Here is a 17297-nt window from a genome sequence, read left to right as displayed (position 1 = left end):
GCCGAAGATGTCCTGGTAATTATTGTATTCATTCTCCAGCATACTGCAGCTGAACGATGAGAGGGCGGCGCTTACATGCGAAGTGAGTCGGCTAAGATTACTGATAGGGGTGGGATTCTTGAAACTATAGAGGAAGGAACAGTTAGAATTCCATGTGCTAGGGTAAAGGTTGAGCTCGTCGACTTGAATTGTCCGATCAAAATATGAGATATTTGTAACAATATAGAAGAATCCTGTGCCATAGAATTGGACCAGTAGTCTCTGATACACACACTGGATGAGGTGAAGCTTCTGACACTGCAGGTCTGAAGTTGTGGCACTGTTTGTGAAGAAAGGAGGCTTAATAGCCCAAGTGATACCTCCACATGAGATCTGGGCTGTAGGGCATGGAGGAGGAGGAGGAGGAGAAGGATTGGCAGCATGGAAGTTGAAGAAGAGGAAGAGGAAGAGGGAGAGGAGGTAGTAGGTTGGAGTAGACATGGACTTAATTAATGGGAGCTAGCACATGCACTGATAACGATTTATTATCTTATTTGTTTAGATTGAGGAGGAGAGATCGAGCAACATTATTATGTATGATTTAAAACCAGTTTAACTTGCAAGACCTCTCAGTTGACCTGTTGATTGAAGAAGGATTCTAAAGACCCAGCAAAGTAAGTCTCATGTTCCACTAAAGATAATGGAGGAGACTTGCACTTTCACTTTAGACTTGTGTATACCCTGACTTGGAATTAGGAGTGCTCGGATGATGCACAACAAGGCAAAAAATTGAGTCCTTTTTTTTTTTCTAAATTTCTTTCTTTTTTTCTTTGGCATTCCCATAATTTCCATTTATTTTGATTTGTATTGTTTCATTCAATTAAACTGAAAAATTTTATTAAATTAACTAGAGATTTTGACAAATTTTATGTCTCTAATTATTTTTGTTGAAGAAAGTGTTTTTCTTCAATTAAAAACAAAAGGATAAAATCCACTAGTAGTTCCCAAACATGAGATCAATTTTCTAATTTCCAAGGTCAGAATTAAGATGGAGTCAAAAGGAGATGCTTACGAGCTAGCCTCACACAGCCGTTCAAATAAAAAGTGTAACAGTACTATTAATACAATTTAGCACGATTCTTAAAGAATATAATGGCATATCATTTCTTTCGAAAGAAAAGGATATAAAATTCACTATGGGACCAACATAAGCAACATAATCAAAGAAAGATATTTCCTCAACACTAATGCTTTGAAATACGTTCTGATTGATTATTTATTTTATTTATTGGCTTACTGCTAGTGTAATTGATATGAATATCTCTTTATCTAAATGCTACTTTAATTTTTTCTTTTCTTTTTCGAACATATCCAACTCGTAAAAAAGAGCTACTTACAAAATTTTTGTCGTTGCATGTGCGTGAACGTGACGCACTCAGTTTGGTTCTCTCTTGTTACTATCATTACTTCTATAAATAGAGAGCACAACCCTTCACAAATCACAACTACTACTCAAGCTTGTGCGATGAAGAGATTAAGCAACAGATTCTTTTATCCCCATACCGCAGAAAACAAAATGTCCTGCGGTGGAGGGAAGTGCTCTTGCTGTGCTGATTCGAGCTGCAGCTGCAGCAACCGCTGCTGCGGGGGAGGAAACTGTGATATTTTCAATCTATAGGGATGTTTATGTAAAGATGCTGATTAAGTAATTAATTTGTTCATTACGTACTTACATTGCAGGTGCAACATGCGCCCAGGGTTCAGCGGAGGAGAGAGCTTTGCTACCAAAACCTCTCTCTCTCTCTCTCTCTCTCTCTCTCTCTCTCTCTCTCTCTATATATATATATATACTCTTTTACGTGCATGCAATTTATTTTTAATTACTTACAAACCCCTGTCAAAATTGATATTTACGTGACTAATTCGACTCCGCAGGCATGTTGAAGGGCTTGAGATGGAGAGTGGAGGACCCAACTGCAAATGTGGACCAAACTGCAATTGTGACACCTTTGGCTGCTGCAAATGAGAAAGATATAAAGCTCTATAAATATATATAAGCTATTTACGGGGCTTATGTTTTCTAAATACGCATTTCTATTTCTAAGGTTACTATCTCATGTAAACATTCTCCCAAGATGATGACTCTTAAATATAATTTATATTACATATATATATATATATATAGTTTTTCTATCCAGCTAGTAATTTCTTTCTTGCTCTGTTGAGAAATGATTAATTTGACCATTGATGAATGATAATCCAAATGTTGATAACACAAGATTAAAAAGTTATTTTATAGTTTTAATTCCTAATAACAAAAATAAATATATAATATATACGAAATAATTATTTAAAGACTACAGTGTGTAACAAAAAGTATATCGTGAAATGAATAGTCCAAGAACTGGACAATTTTTTTGGGCACCGTTTCCAAACTATTAGTTTCGAAACGATAAGGATAGATGCTGCGTGACCTATCCAACAGTCACCCTCATTTTTGCCCCTCTCTCTCTCTCTCTCTCTCTGAAAACACATGATATTATTTTTATTTTTCCTTTCATGGGCAACTGTTGAATGGGCCACACGACATTCATTCGCATCGTTCCTAACCCAAATAATTTGAAACGATGCTCACGAAATTTTTGGCCCCGTTAACGCCTCTATTTATCCAACACCAATTTTTTAATTGAAAAAAAGCTTTTTTTTTCGTTTATTTTGCTACTTCAGAAAAAGTGTTTTTTTTTTAATATTTTATTTATCGTCGTAAATATAAAATTATAAAATTTGAAGAAGATAACTGTTCTTATCCTACAATGGCTTCTGCTTCAACACTCTCCACCTCCCCTCTCCCTCCTCTTCTGAAGCGCACCCCCACCCAACGCTACGCCTACCCCAAAACTACCCCCAAAACCACCCCAGGCGCAGCGGCGACCCTCTCCCTCCGCTCCACCAAAACGTCCCCCAAACCCTCCCCAAAAGAGCTAGTCCCCGCCCCGGACGAAGGAAATGTCGAAAATGCCCTCCGACTCCTCCTCCTCTGCCCCGACGCGGCGGCGGCGTCGGCGTCGCATGCGGACGCCATCGGCCGCCTCCTCCGATCCTGCGCCGCGGCGCGGGACCTCGACGCGGGGCGCCGCGTCCACGGCCTCGTCGCGTCCTCGGAAGCGCTTCTGCGCAACGCGGTGCTCACCACGCGGCTCCTCACCATGTACGCCGCGTGCGGCGCGGCCGCGGACGCGCGCCGCGTCTTCGAAGCCCTGGAGCGGCGGAACCTGTTCCAGTGGAACGCCATGATCAGCGGGCTCGCCAAAAACGAGCTTTTTGGAGAAGCGCTCGACGTGTTCGTGCGATTGATCTCCGACACCGATATCAAGCCCGATACTTTTACTCTGCCCTGCGTGTTAAAGTCCTCCGCGGGGGTTTTGGATGTGGGGCTTGGGGAAACCGTTCATGGATTAGCTGTGAAATTGGGGTTGGGCGCGGACACTTTTGTGAGCAATTCGTTGATGTCGATGTACGGGAAGTGCGGTTCCGTCGACGACGCGGTTCGCGTGTTCGACAAAATGCCCGACAGAAATTTAGTTTCTTGGAATACTATGATATGCGTTTTTTCTGAGAATGGGTTGTTGCATAAGGGTTTTGATTTGTTTAGGGAGATGTTGGCGATCGGCGAAGGTGGTATGAGACCGGACGATGCGACGGTGGTGACGGTACTTCCGATGTGCACAGTAGGAGGATGGGTTGAAATGGGGAGGGTGGTTCATGGATTATCAGTGAAATTGGACTTGGATCATGAGCTGAGAGTGAACAATGCGTTGATCGATTTGTATGCGAAATGCGGTAATTTACCGGACGCGGAGTGCTTGTTTTCTGAAAGTGCTCGACGAAATGTGGTTTCTTGGAATGCCATGATTGGTGGCTATGCGAGGAATGGAGATATTGCTGAGACATTCAATCTTTTGCGCGAAATGCAAACGGGGGAGGGAATAAATGCAAATGAAGTCACGGTCTTGAATGTCCTACCGGCTTTTTCAAGCAGATCAGAGCTTTCGAAATTGAAAGAAATTCATTGTTTTGTGATTAGAAATGAGTTGGAGATCAACGAGTTGGTACCGAATGCCCTAATCGCAGCATACGCAAAGTGTGGGTCGCTCGATTATGCCAATGACGTATTCAATGGAACTGAGATTAAGACCGTGAGCTTATGGAATGCCCTAATCGGCGGTCACGCCCAAAATGGCGATCCTAACATCGCAGTAGATCTATTCCTTCAGATGTCTTCTTTAGGGTTTGAAGCTGATTGGTTTACTATCGGCAGCTTGCTTTTAGCTTGTGCTAATATGAAGCATCTCCGATATGGGAAATCGACTCATGGGTTCGTTTTAAGGAATGGTTTGGAGAAAGATTCATTCATTAACATCTCTCTTCTATCTCTTTACATACAATGTGGAAAAGAATCTACTGCAAGGTTATTATACGATGAAACGGAGGAGAAGGATTTGGTTTCTTGGAATGCTATGATTGCTGGGTATGCTCAGAATGGGTTGCCCGAGGAATCCCTTAATCTCTTCCGCAAAATGCTAATTAGTAGTAACCGTCCTTCGATTATTGCCACGACAAGCGCATTCATGGCTTGCACTCAGTTGTCGGCTGTCCGATTAGGGAAAGAGGCTCATTGTTTCGCATTGAAGGCGGAGTTCACTGAAGACCCATTTATCGGTAGCTCGATCATAGACATGTACGCAAAGTGTGGGTATGTCGAACAAGCTAGAAGTTTCTTCGACAGGTTGCAAAACAAAGACGTGGTTTTGTGGACCGTGATGATCACAGGATACGGGGTTAATGGGTACGCCGACGAAGCCATCAAACTATATAATGAGATGCAGAGAGAGGGGATGAAGCCCGATGAGTTTACATATGTCGGTTTATTAATGGCATGCAGCCATGCTGGAATGGTTGAAAAAGGATTGAATTACTTCGAGGAGATGAAAACCAATCATGGGTTGGAGCCAAAATTAGAGCACTATGCGTGCGTAGCCGACATGCTTGGTAGAGCCGGTCGATTGGCCGATGCAGTAAAACTGATCGAAGAAATGCCCCAAGAGCCAGACGGAAAAATGTGGAGTACACTACTTTGTGCATGTAGAATTCATGGAGACATAAACTTGGGAGAGAAAGTTGCGGAGAAGCTGATGGAGTTAGAGCCTAGCAAAACAGAACACTATGTTTTGGCTTCTAATCTATATGCAGGTTTTGGGAGGTGGGATGATGTAAGAAGAATTAGAAAGAGAATTAAGGAAAATGGCCTCTTCAAAGACCCAGGTTGCAGCTGGATTGACATTGGTGGTAATGTTTATAGCTTTGTCGCAGGTGATTCTAGGGTTCCTGAGTCGACTGAGATTCGGAAAATGTGGAATGTTTTGGAGGAAAAGATACGAAGAATAGGTTATGTTCCAGATACAAGTTCAGTGCTTCATGAGTTGGAGGAGGAAGAGAAGGTTGAGGTGTTGAGGTGTCACAGTGAGAAGCAAGCCATAGCATTTGGGCTTTTAAAGACCAGCAAAGGGACAAAGATTGGGGTTTTTAAGAACATTAGGATGTGCAGGGATTGCCATAATGCGGCGAAGCTGGTGTCGAAAGTTGTGGGGAGGGATATTGTGGTGAGAGACAACAAGAGGTTTCATCATTTCAAAGGTGGGTTTTGTTCTTGCTGTAATTATTGGTGATCTGAATATATATTGTACCATTGTTGTTGTGGCTTTTAGCAGAATAGTTTAGAACAAGATCAGCATCTCCACAGTTGATAAAAAAGAACAAGACACACCAAATATCCAAACCAATCAAACCATCTGACAACCTCTATCAACACAGGAAACTAAAGAAATAACAAATTAAGGATTCAAGCGGCAAAACATTATTAGTTCACTATATTCACCAAAATAATTGCTTATACAAGAACTCCTCTAAGAAAAATCTCACCAACAACTACAGAGAAAAAAGGGGCCACAAGATCTCAACAGACACCTTTGGTTGACCACAACCTATCTACTACATCTTCTCTTTTATTCATTACCTTATATACAACATTACTACAATGCCTTAGGTGTTGATTTGTTGGTGTCTATACAGAACGAATGTAAATGATAGCATTGCTTATACTACAGAGCACTACAAAAAAATTGAGTGGAAAAGAATTGTGTATTGTATATGTGTCTTAGTAGAGTACTTACTCGGAGTATATCAACTGAGAAAGGGCGAATTCATCAACATCGAGAATTAACTGATTGATTAAATCATCCAATATGACACCTTCCAATTCCACCCCCACGCCCTCAGCATCCAATTGAAGGTCCAACCATCCGTCATTTTTTGCAAAGTCCTGAGCCACGACACTTTCAAGCATGTAATTAGACTTCACTTGTGGCTCAAGATGCGAACTAATTCGTGCCCACAACTCATTAAGGAGATGGTACCCCGCAGGCTTCCGTCTAGGACGAAAAGCAACAGGAGAGAAAGAAAGGTTCTGAGTTGAATGTTTTTCGTGAATTTGGTATGATGCTTCGTTTATGAGATCAACCAAAAGCTCTTCGTCAATAGAAATATTATTGGAGATGAATGCTGAAATATCTGCATCGTGTTGGTTGAGAGAGTACCAAGTTTCAAAAGACTCTTCACTGCTGAAGCAATACTTTTCAAGAACACGTTTTAGATAATGGAACTCAGTCCTGTTCATTTGATCCAGCCCAATCTTAAGTGCTTCGAAATAAACAGGGTTCTTTTGCTGTGTAGTATCACAAGTTGGTTCAGTAGTTTCCACCCAAGAAGGTGCTTCAAAGTCCGACAGTTTTGAATTTGTTGAAGAAGCCAGCTCATTGCAATCAAGGCTTCTACAATTTACGTCTGAATCTGGTTGAAAAAAGCACACAATTAAAAGATGCGATTCAGTTCTTATAAGTAGGAAAAGAAAAACAAGTCAAGTTTGATGTTCGTAGTAAAACTATGTACATCTCCGTACCGCCATAACAATCTGATATCATAGATTCATATAGTAGGATGGAGATAAAAAAGCATAAAAGTAGTAAGGCAACCTATATCTTGCACTTAGAATAATTACATAAGAATTAGTTGTAATAAACTGAAATTGCATACAGTTTTTATAATGGTGGTATACTTAATATCTCTACAAAGCCATTTATGTTTAGAAACATTACCTTCCAAAATTTTATATTTCACAGGACTAACAGAATCGTCTGAAGGGCTCAATTCAAGAACAGATGTTGGGCTCGGCTTCATCGGATCAAAGTTTGAGTCCAGTTTAATTTCAATTTCCTGCTCATTGCAAGGAGCACTACTCGTGCCTTCATTTACTGAATCTGAAACCTCACAAATATCATTCTTCTCATAATCAAAATTTAGCACTCCCTGTTCCAGAACTTCGGTCTCCTGATCAGTAGAAGGAACATCAATCACCTTCTCTTCGGTCAAATCGAAAACCTCCCATGTATTGTTCTTCTCATTTTCTACTGTCTCGGTAGCATCTTCATCTATTGCTTGTCGCTCATCCAAAACACTTGTGGTTGAGATATTCAATGATAAAGCTTCATGAAGTACTTCATTGTCAGCATCCATATCCATACTTAAATGATATGACCTATACTCAGGAGTAGAAACAATTCTTTGAAAAGCATTTCGAGTCCTCAGGTCCTGGGAAAAACCTTCTTTGTTTGAAATTGATCTGTCACGTAATTTGTTACCTTCTTTGTGCGAAGCAGATGCAAGCAAGTGAGAGTACTTATCCACAGATTCGGCAAGAGAGCGAGACCTACTCATTCTTTCATGTGGATTCCTATTAGCAGGTATTTCAAACCTATCTCTTGAAGTTTCTCTATATGATCTTGCTGAGGTAGATCGAAACAGCTTTGGTTTAATCTCGTCATCAGAAACCTTTTGGCCATAAGGAACTCTATCCAAAACCCCATCCATTGAGATTCGATGCTCCACCTTCCTTTTTGCATCAAAGACATCCTTTATCATCTGTTTGAGGTCATTAACGTGATCAACAAAAGTTCTAGGTTCCCTCTGAATTATAGATTCATGAGGAGAATCTGGTGAATGCTCGGAAATCGGCTCACTTTTCATGGTATATTGAGTTGAGGACTTATGTTTAGCTTTTGACGACCTTTGATTTGTTCTGCCTCTTGGGAATGAGCTAGATCTTGCTAAGCCTTTTTCTTTGAGAGGAGAAGGAAAACCTAAATAATTTTCCCAATGAAGTCCTGAATCTGCAAAAACTTCTGGAAAGAATTCCCCATGTGTATTTAAGAGCTCCTCCTCCGCATCGAGAAAATCTTTTGATTTTAACACACAATCTATTTCAACTTCAGAATCCATTTCCTTTTGCTTCGATAAACCTTCTGCTGATTTTTCTTTTGAGTAATCGACTAGTATATCTTTGGTCAATAGCGGAGAGTGTTGACAACATGTAGAAGAACAAGTTTTGCATGAAGTAGAATCAATTGTAGAAGCACTTCTATCAGAAACTGTTTGATTGGGGAGAACATAGTCATCGCACTCCCAATGATGAATGGAAACTGTACGCAGCAGTCGCGGCCCTGCAGGGAGCATATTTTTTTTCTTCCTGTGGATCTTTTTAGAGATTAAAGCCCTCATGCGAGCCTTGTAAGAATTTCCCTTTAAGTAATTGCCTTTATTTATCATCTGAAACCAAAAGGACAACCATAAACGGATTAGAGCCAATATGAGAGCACATCAAGCGATTAATCCATAAAGTAAATTTTATTATGTTAAAAAGTTTTGATCAGAGTTGAAGTGCTTTTAATGTATCAACTAATTAAGACAACTTTTTCTTTTTCTTTTTTTGAAAGCTGATTAATTAAGACAACTGGCAATTTTTATTAGCACGTGATGTACAGAACATCCAAAAGGAAAAGCAGGATAGCCCAATGAGACTGTCACATGCAAATGAGGAACTTTGATTTCAAGAAAAAACTTAGATTACATAAATAACTGCAGAGTTTCCTCTTTTGCCAGCTATACATTTAGGTATGCTTATAAGTCCATTACCCTTCCTCATTTAAATACATTCCAATCATTCAATTTCCATATCTGTCCATGATCAAGTGAAAAGGTCAAATAAGTTGCTACATAAAATACAGGATCTGTTACACTCCCAATGAAACTGAAAATTCTTGGTAAATTAAGTACACTTTGCGCCCCCCAGAAAAACAGATGTTCCGAAAACTAGTTTCTGTCAAATTTATGATAGGTAAACGAGTCCTGGAGGAATTTAAAACATTATAACATCCACTGTACTAATTGTAATGAAGGCTCGCTGAAATTAGTCCTGAGGGCCAGAGAAGAGCATATAGCAATACAAGTGCAATGAATAACACACAAGTATTTCAGGGAAAATCTAAATTTCTCGACACCACAAATATGATACCGACGAAGCAACTCCAATTCAAAGCAAAACTGCAAAGCATGCTAAAGAAGTATATTAACTAAACTTACTTTGAACTTTGTTTCATCATCCATGTCGCCATGATCTTTGCCAGTAAGAGAAACATATGACCCCGAAAGCTTTGTTCCTGCAGCGGAAATTACGATCAATATACTAGTACCTTCAAAAGCTGCTACCGGTGATGTAACTTAATTTATACTGAGAAAAGTTAAAAGAAAAAGAAAAACAAGGTCATACAGCTTATTCTTTTCTTCAGAACAATATTTTGAATTCCTTAAAATATTATTCATATTTTGTGTTTCTTTGCTCCGAATTTTCATGTAAAGAGCTAAAATTAGCTAAGCTCCTATGGAGAGAAACAAGAACCCAGTTATCTACCAAACAAACACAAATTTCACCAAAATTGAAGACCCGAGTAGGTGCCAATATAACGAAAAATCAAAATTTTTTAAAAAAAGAATCATGGTAAAAGGTCAATAGTTACCTCCAGAGTATTTTTCATCAGCATGTCGCCTGTTCGAAAGCATCCGTCGAACATGTAAACGTTGTTGGAAGTCGAAGAATTGAAGCAAGCCCCATGTACAACCTTGAAAGCTCTTCCAATATGATGCATTAGAGTCCTGATGCTGCAACACTTTTGCCATTTTATTCACCAAACAGAGGTCTTTTTTAGATATATCTGATCCACAATAACACCTCTTAGAGTTCCTTTAGCCTCCGATCCTGAGAAGAAATAAATATAATAACTTAAAAATTAACTTAGAAAATAGGGGAGAAACAACTACCCATCCAATTCCAAATAAGGAATAGATCAAAAAGGGAACGAACAATATGATCAATATGATCACTTAAAGCATCAAATAACCGATTGAAACTGAACACTGAATCCATAAATAAGGATTAAATGGAACAAAAATGGTAACAGAAACACACCAGTTAACAGAACCATTAAAAATCAACGCTTTATGCGCTAATAACTCTCTGAAACCTTTTGTCGAGCACCTTAACGGCACGACGAATCGGAAACAGAGAAAAGAGACTCACCTTTGCGATCGAGATGATACAAAAATCGCACAAAAAGGGAGAAACTGGGGATTAGGCTAAGGGTTGGGGTTCGAAGAAGAGGGAGAATTTGGGGATTTTTCGTGGTGGAGGGGATTGAATTGTTCTACTTGCTTTGAACGAGGGGTGGAGTTCATTGCGCGGTCCCTTTCTTTGCCTTTATTTTTACCCCTAATTTCTACGAAATTTAATTTGTTGTTGATTTACTTATATTTTTCTATTTTTTTTTTCTAAACTAATTTCTATTTCTCACCTCGCCCTCTTTCGCGCGCACCTACCACATAGGGAAACGGCCGTTGCAACGATTTTCGTTTCCCAACCGATTAATTAATTTAAGGATTTGATTAGGATTGTTGCCATTTTCATTACTGAATTTATATTATTTAAAATAAAATTTAGTACAAAAATTATTATTATTCAATAATAAAAAAATTTGCCAAATATGAAAAGGCAATTTTAGGATATATTATTATTACTAAATTTTATAAACTGACCAAACAGTAATGCTATATATACTGTAATCCAGTATTACATTACTGCATCAAATCAAACGCGCTAATACAGTCAGAATCCAAAATATCTAGATATGTCGAAATAATCTGTAATTTTACATAACGCGAACCAAACGCACTCTAAGGAATTGGTTAGGATTGTTGTCGTTTTCATTGCTGAAAATATAAAATTATATTATTGGAAATATAAAATAATATGTAAGGAATTGTACAAATGAATAATCAATTGTTCACTAAAAAATACAAAATATAATACTTATTTTCTTCTTGCTGCATTATGTACTGGCCAATAATAAAAATAAAGAAATATTTAAATATATAAAAATAAAAAATAAATAAAANACAGAGAAAAGAGACTCACCTTTGCGATCGAGATAATACAAAAATCGCACAAAAAGGGAGAAACTGGGGATTAGGCTAAGGGTTGGGGTTCGAAGAAGAGGGAGAATTTGGGGATTTTTCGTGGTGGAGGGGATTGAATTGTTCTACTTGCTTTGAACGAGGGGTGGAGTTCATTGCGCGGTCCCTTTCTTTGCCCAATTTTATTTTTACCCCTAATTCCTACGAAATTTAATTTGTTGTAGATTTACTTATACTTTTCTCTTCTTTTTTTTTTTCTAAACTAATTTCTATTTCTCACCTCGCTCTTTTTCGCGCGCACCTACCACAATGGGAAACTTGCCATTTTCATTACTGAATTTTATATTATTTAAAATAAAATTTCGTAAAAAATTTATTATTTGTAAATAGTAAAAAAATTGCCAAATATGAAAGGGCAATTTTAGAATAGCTTAGAATTACTAAATTTTATAAACTGATCAAATAGTAATACTATATATAGTGCAATCCAGCATTACAATACTGCATCAAACCAAACGTGCTAATACATAATCAGTAGTAATCTCATTTAAAAATTCAAAATATCTGAATATGTCGAAATAATCTGTAATATTATATAACGCAAACCAAACGCGCTCTAAGGATTTGGTTAGGATTGTTGTCATTTTCATTACTGAAAATATAATATTATATTATTCGAAATATAAAATAATATGTAATGAATTGTACAAATGAATAATCAATTGTTTGCTAAAAAATACAAAATATATTACTTGTCTTTTTCTTGTTGCACTATATACTGGCCAATAATAATAATAATAATAATAAAGAAACATTTAAATATATAAAAATTAAAATTAAAAAAATAATAATGATACCAATTGCGAGTGAAATCTAAATCAACTCTAGTAATTAGTGATAAATTTTATCAACTATTCCTAGAGCAAGTGCCAAAGGACTTGGTGGTTGGTACTCGAGACCCATATTCAAATTCTAGTTTATTCATATTTCCAGCTAAGTTTATTTTTAAATGAAATAAACGAAACGGGTAGTGTGCTATCTCTATCTCTCAAAAAAAATAAAAAAAAACTATAGGAAAAATATGAATTAATTGTTTATGAGTCAAGCGCATACATTGGTTCATGAATATAATTATGGATATAATGTCGAAGAGCCATTATTTTGATAGAATTTTTATTACATATATGATAGTTGGAAGGATATTGACTAGGTAAATAAATGCTCCTTTCTCGATTTAAATAATGGAGAAGATTAGTCAAAAGGGTCGTCCACTATAGTGATGTTCATGAGAGTTTGCTCAAATTTAGCATGCTAAATTATATTATTATTAGTATTTTAGTAATTAATATTATTGAATGCTCCAATTGTGTGACGTGTTAAGGGGGTTGGTTATTATATAATTACAAGCTTGTTATATAGTTGGAGAATTTTCTAAAGATAGGTACCCTCGAATATCCCTATATGAAGATCACCAATACATCACTAATTAATATTCATACATAACACATGGTAATTCATGTGCATGAATAGTACTTTTTAAAGTCTTACTCTTTTTCTCAATTATGATTGTGGTAGGTTGATGATAATATTACTATTTTTATCAATCATATTTTAGTTTGTTCTTTCTTTATTGTGGACAACAATTTTCACTTTTTAATTTATTTATTATTGATATTATTATTATTATTTGGATGAGAGAGAGAGAGAGAGAGAGAGAGAGAGAGAGAGAGAGAGGTGGTTGGAGTTGACTGAGGACTAGTCAACAAGAAATTAAGGCTTTGAGTTCAATTGGTGGCTTGGGAGATTCAAATTAGAACAATACAAAAATCTGATGCCACATGTCTCCTAAAGCATTATCCATTGGGTCCCAAAGCCAAAAGCCCATGACCAATTTCCCCCCCCTTTTTTTAATTAAAAAAAAAGAGTTCATGGCTAAAGTTGTTACGTCTCTTTTGTTCAAATAAATCAATTTTTCTCGAATATTTAATTATTTTTTAAAAAAAAGTGATTATTTGATCTTATTGGATTTTTCTCAAACTCTCGGGCATTTATGAGCCTTTTACATTTTTATTTTTTTTCTAAAGAAAAATAGCATGCAATCTATTTTGTTTATATTTTTTTAAAAAATAGATTTAGTTAAAATAAAAAAATGAACTTAGGATTTGAATAATAACCATTAAGCTAAATTGTCGCTTACCCAAGGTGAATGATAGTAAGGTTTCAAATTTAGTCAAGGGACCAAAATGGACATCTTAATTTATTGATCTAGGTACATTTGAAGTCAAACCGTACAAACCATTACAAATTAACTACACTTATTTAGGCATTTCTATTCAACTTATTCAAATACACATACAAAATGGAAAGAAAAGAAAAAAGTGTCAACCATATGCATTAATCCCCTCCCCTAATTAGCTAAACACAACACAACACATTATTAAACAACCAATAGTAATTAACTAGCCAATTAATCACCTCCGCATCTCCAGCGACAACAGGATATGCTCATCCAAGTCCACGTCCCCAGTAGTATGGATCATCACAGGCGCCGCAGTGTAGTACCTGGTCTCTCCTCTCCTCCCAAGCGAACTCTCCGTCTCCCCCTCGGCGTCCGCCGCCGCGTCCTCTGTCGCCGTCCGCCCCCTCCTCGCCCTCTCGAGCTCCGCCGCCACCTCCCGCATCTCGGGCCGCTCCTCCCCTCTCAGCCTCAGACACCGCTGCGTCAGCTCCGCGACCGCCGATAGCTGCTCCCTACTCCCCTCGCTCCTCACTCTGGGCTCTACTATCCGAAACAACCGGTTCTCCCGCATGTGCAGCAGGAAATGTATAGCCAGATTCCTCTCCTCCTCCGGCCGCCGCTGCGAGAGCGGCTTCTGCCCCGTCAGAAGCTCCGCGAGCACCACTCCGAAGCTGTACACGTCGCTCTTCTCCGTCAATTGCCCCGTCTGGAAATACTCCGGGTCCAAGTACCCCAACGTCCCCTGCACCAACGTCGTGATCTGCGTCCGGTCCAGCGGGATCAGCCGCGACGCCCCAAAGTCCGCCACCTGCCGATCACGTAAAACGTTACAGTAAAATATATTTACCGTTCTCTGTCAGCTTAAACTTTGAAGCTAAACGGTATGTACGTAGGTACCTTTGCCATGTAGTTGTTGTCGAGCAGGATGTTCGCGGACTTGACGTCGCGGTGGAAGATAGGGCGCGCGATGGCAGAATGAAGATAAGCCAGCGCAGCAGAGGTCTCGGCGGCTATCCGCAGCCGCGTTTCCCACGACAGCGACGACGGCGCTCCGTGGATGTGGTGGTGCAGCGTGCCGTTGGACACGAACTCGTAGACGAGCAGCGGCACGGGGGTCTCGAGGCAGCAGCCGAGGAGCCGGACCACGTTCTTGTGAATGACTTGGGAGAGCAAGACGACCTCGTTGACGAACTGCTCGATCTGCGTGCGGTCGACGACCATCGACTTCTTGATGGCGACGACGCGGCCGCCGGGGAGGACGCCCTTGTAGACGGTGCCGTAGCCGCCGCGGCCAAGCACGAGGCTCTCGCTGTAGTCGTCGGTCGCGGCCTTGAGCTCCTCCGCGGTGAATATTCGCGCCGCCGACTCCGCTGCGCCCTCCCGGGACGCGATCTGCTGCTGCAGCAGCAATCCCCCGTTCTGCTTGAAGAACTTCTCCTTGAGTTGGATTAGCTTTCTCTTTCGGTATATCCAGTACACCCACGAGCCGCTCACTAGGAGGAACAAGAAGCTCAATCCACTACCTAAACAACAATCATTTGTTAATTAATTAATTAACATCATTAGTTAATACAGTTAGAGCGTAATTAATTGCTAATTAATTACCAAGAACAGCTTGGATGAGGGGGAATTTCTTGGGCTTGTTGATGCAGCCGCTCCCGGATTTCTTGCCGTCGCCGTAGTAGCCCTGCGGGCACGAGCAGGCGTAGCTGCCCGGCGTGTTCTCACAGATTCCGGCGCACGGACTCGTGCCCGGATCCGCACATTCGTCGATATCTGTAAAATGATTCAGAGGAAAAGAAAAAAAAAAATTACATTATTTTCTTAGTATCATCATTAAGTACATAAAAAGAGTTACAGTACTTAATTAATAGCTGGTTTTAAGAATAAAATTTGCAATTAACCCCTGTAAAAATCTTTATTTTTACCTTGGCACCCATCGGCTAAATAAGGATTTCCTTGGTACCCACTATTGCAGTTACACCTGTAACCCGGCCCATTGTCGTTGTCGACGCAGTAACTATTCGCTCCACAGGAGAACTTCTCCGTGCCATTCACCTGCTGACACGTGGCATTCCCAATGGCCCAATCCATCACCGTGGGGACCTTCCCCTCATTTTTGCTGTAAAACCCGTACAAATCCGTTAAATTAAACACGAACTGTTCCTGGTCCACCACGAACGCGTAGCTACAGGGGCTCACGTTCCACGTCGTTGTGTGGTTCCTCAAACTCCTCAGCACCGTGTACACTCTATGCATCCCTTTGGGTATTGATGTTTGGCAACAGCCGATGCCGGAGCACGTGCCGTTCGCGATGCTCGACTGGTCGTCGCAGAACGAGACGCACCCGCTGGAGTAGTCCAGGACGTTGTACTCGAAGTTGAGCGCGACGGTGTCGCAGCCGAGGGCGGTGAACTTGTTGCGCGTGTGCGAGAAGGTGTAGGGGAGGCCGGAGACGTCGGTCCAGATGTTGTTGATGTCGGGGCCGAGGCCGAGCGGGGCGTAGCAGTCGTGGGCTATCGGAGTGAGGATGGTGGCGGTGGCATCGGAAAGGGAGATGCCGGTGAGCTCGATGTTGGTGGTCGAGACGAACGCTCTCGGCGGGTCGTAGGTCGCGTTGCAGGCGATGTAGAAGCCGCTGTTGTGGTAGCAATTCGAGGACGTGCCGAAGGGATAGGGGATCGTGATGTTCCCGCATTTGTCGAGGCAGTTTGGTAAAGCAGTGGGGGCGGCAGCTGTGACAGAGGACGATGCCGGGGAAAAGAAAATAAGAAATAATAGGATAAAGAGTTTGAGCAGCGAAGGGTGCATGTTTCAATTCCTCCTCTCCTCCCTCTTTTTTTTGTTTTTTTTTTTTTGGGGTATCTTAGAGAGTTAGCTGGATCGTGTATTGAACGTTATTATTAAGCTACGTTGTTAAATAGTACTTAAAAAGTAGCTATGTTGACTTTGGGAGGGGGCAGAAGGTACGTACGAATATGTACGCCACTTCTTTGTTTAGGATAATAAATAAATAGTAAAATTTCAAAAATCTCCCGTGATTTCGTACTTTTTTATTTTAGTATTTTATGGTTTTACACTTTCTCATCTAAATATTTTGTGGTTTAAAGTATATCAAGTTAGTACTCCGTGATTTTATTTTTGTATCAAGTTAGTACCCTATAGTTTTATTTTTGTATCAAGTGCGAAACCACATAGTACTAATTTGATACACTTTAAGCCACACGGTACTAAAGTTAGAAAGTGCAAAACCACAAAGTACTAACTTGATACACTTTAAACCACATAGTACTAAAGTGAGAAAAAATAAAACAACAATGCGGGTATTTGAAGTTTTTTCTAAATAAATTTTAGTTTTCCCATTAAATTCCCGGCGACTTTTACTCGCGCGACGACTTGGAAAACAATGGTTCAATTAGATCGCGAAGATTTAATTAATTACGAATGTAGATTGCAGTGTCACAATCATTTTAGATCATAAATTATCATGAGATTTAGGAGAAAATTAAGTTTAACATAATAATTTAAAGTTGGTATTTGTATTATATATGTCACATTCGAAACTGTGAGCTACTATAACGTGGAAATTTCTCGGATGTCACGCCGAATTTTTCGTGTCAACTCTTACAGCTAAGTGGCTAGGACTTCTGACTAAGATCTGGAG

The 17297-nt window shown here is 39.7% G+C and overlaps 3 protein-coding genes and 1 long non-coding RNA gene across 5 annotated transcripts; 2 read left to right on the top strand and 2 right to left on the bottom strand.

Moving 5' to 3' along the window:
- On the top strand, nt 1310-2143 carry LOC109709397. The gene is made up of 2 exons (XR_002216082.1): nt 1310-1637; nt 1720-2143. It is a non-coding gene; the product is annotated as an uncharacterized LOC109709397 (long non-coding RNA).
- On the top strand, nt 2596-5746 carry LOC109709390 (pentatricopeptide repeat-containing protein At1g18485). Its single transcript, XM_020231600.1, has one exon. It carries the CDS (start codon nt 2793-2795, stop codon nt 5703-5705), a length of 2913 nt encoding a protein of 970 aa, XP_020087189.1. The 5' UTR covers nt 2596-2792; the 3' UTR covers nt 5706-5746.
- Nucleotides 5856-11565, bottom strand: LOC109709391. 2 transcript variants are annotated; one of them, XM_020231602.1, is made up of 5 exons: nt 11396-11565; nt 9945-10183; nt 9511-9587; nt 7191-8697; nt 5856-6885 (listed from the first exon to the last, which is right to left on the bottom strand). In XM_020231602.1, the coding sequence occupies exons 2-5, from the start codon at nt 10102-10104 to the stop codon at nt 6206-6208; spliced, it is 2424 nt and encodes an 807-aa protein (XP_020087191.1). In that variant the 5' UTR covers nt 10105-10183; nt 11396-11565; the 3' UTR covers nt 5856-6205. The 2 variants fall into 2 exon arrangements, with proteins under 2 accessions (XP_020087191.1, XP_020087190.1); XM_020231601.1 differs by lacking the exon at nt 11396-11565 and adding an exon at nt 10505-10705.
- Nucleotides 13645-16458, bottom strand: LOC109709392 (wall-associated receptor kinase 5-like). The gene is made up of 4 exons (XM_020231603.1): nt 15562-16458; nt 15239-15409; nt 14531-15156; nt 13645-14441 (listed from the first exon to the last, which is right to left on the bottom strand). Exons 1-4 carry the CDS (start codon nt 16442-16444, stop codon nt 13866-13868), a joined length of 2256 nt encoding a protein of 751 aa, XP_020087192.1. The 5' UTR covers nt 16445-16458; the 3' UTR covers nt 13645-13865.

Source organism: Ananas comosus, linkage group 4 (assembly GCF_001540865.1).
Source record: "Ananas comosus cultivar F153 linkage group 4, ASM154086v1, whole genome shotgun sequence".
Taxonomy (NCBI): Eukaryota; Viridiplantae; Streptophyta; class Magnoliopsida; order Poales; family Bromeliaceae; genus Ananas; species Ananas comosus.
Note: the sequence above shows the minus strand (reverse complement) of the source record. Positions and strands in the feature narration are given on the sequence as shown.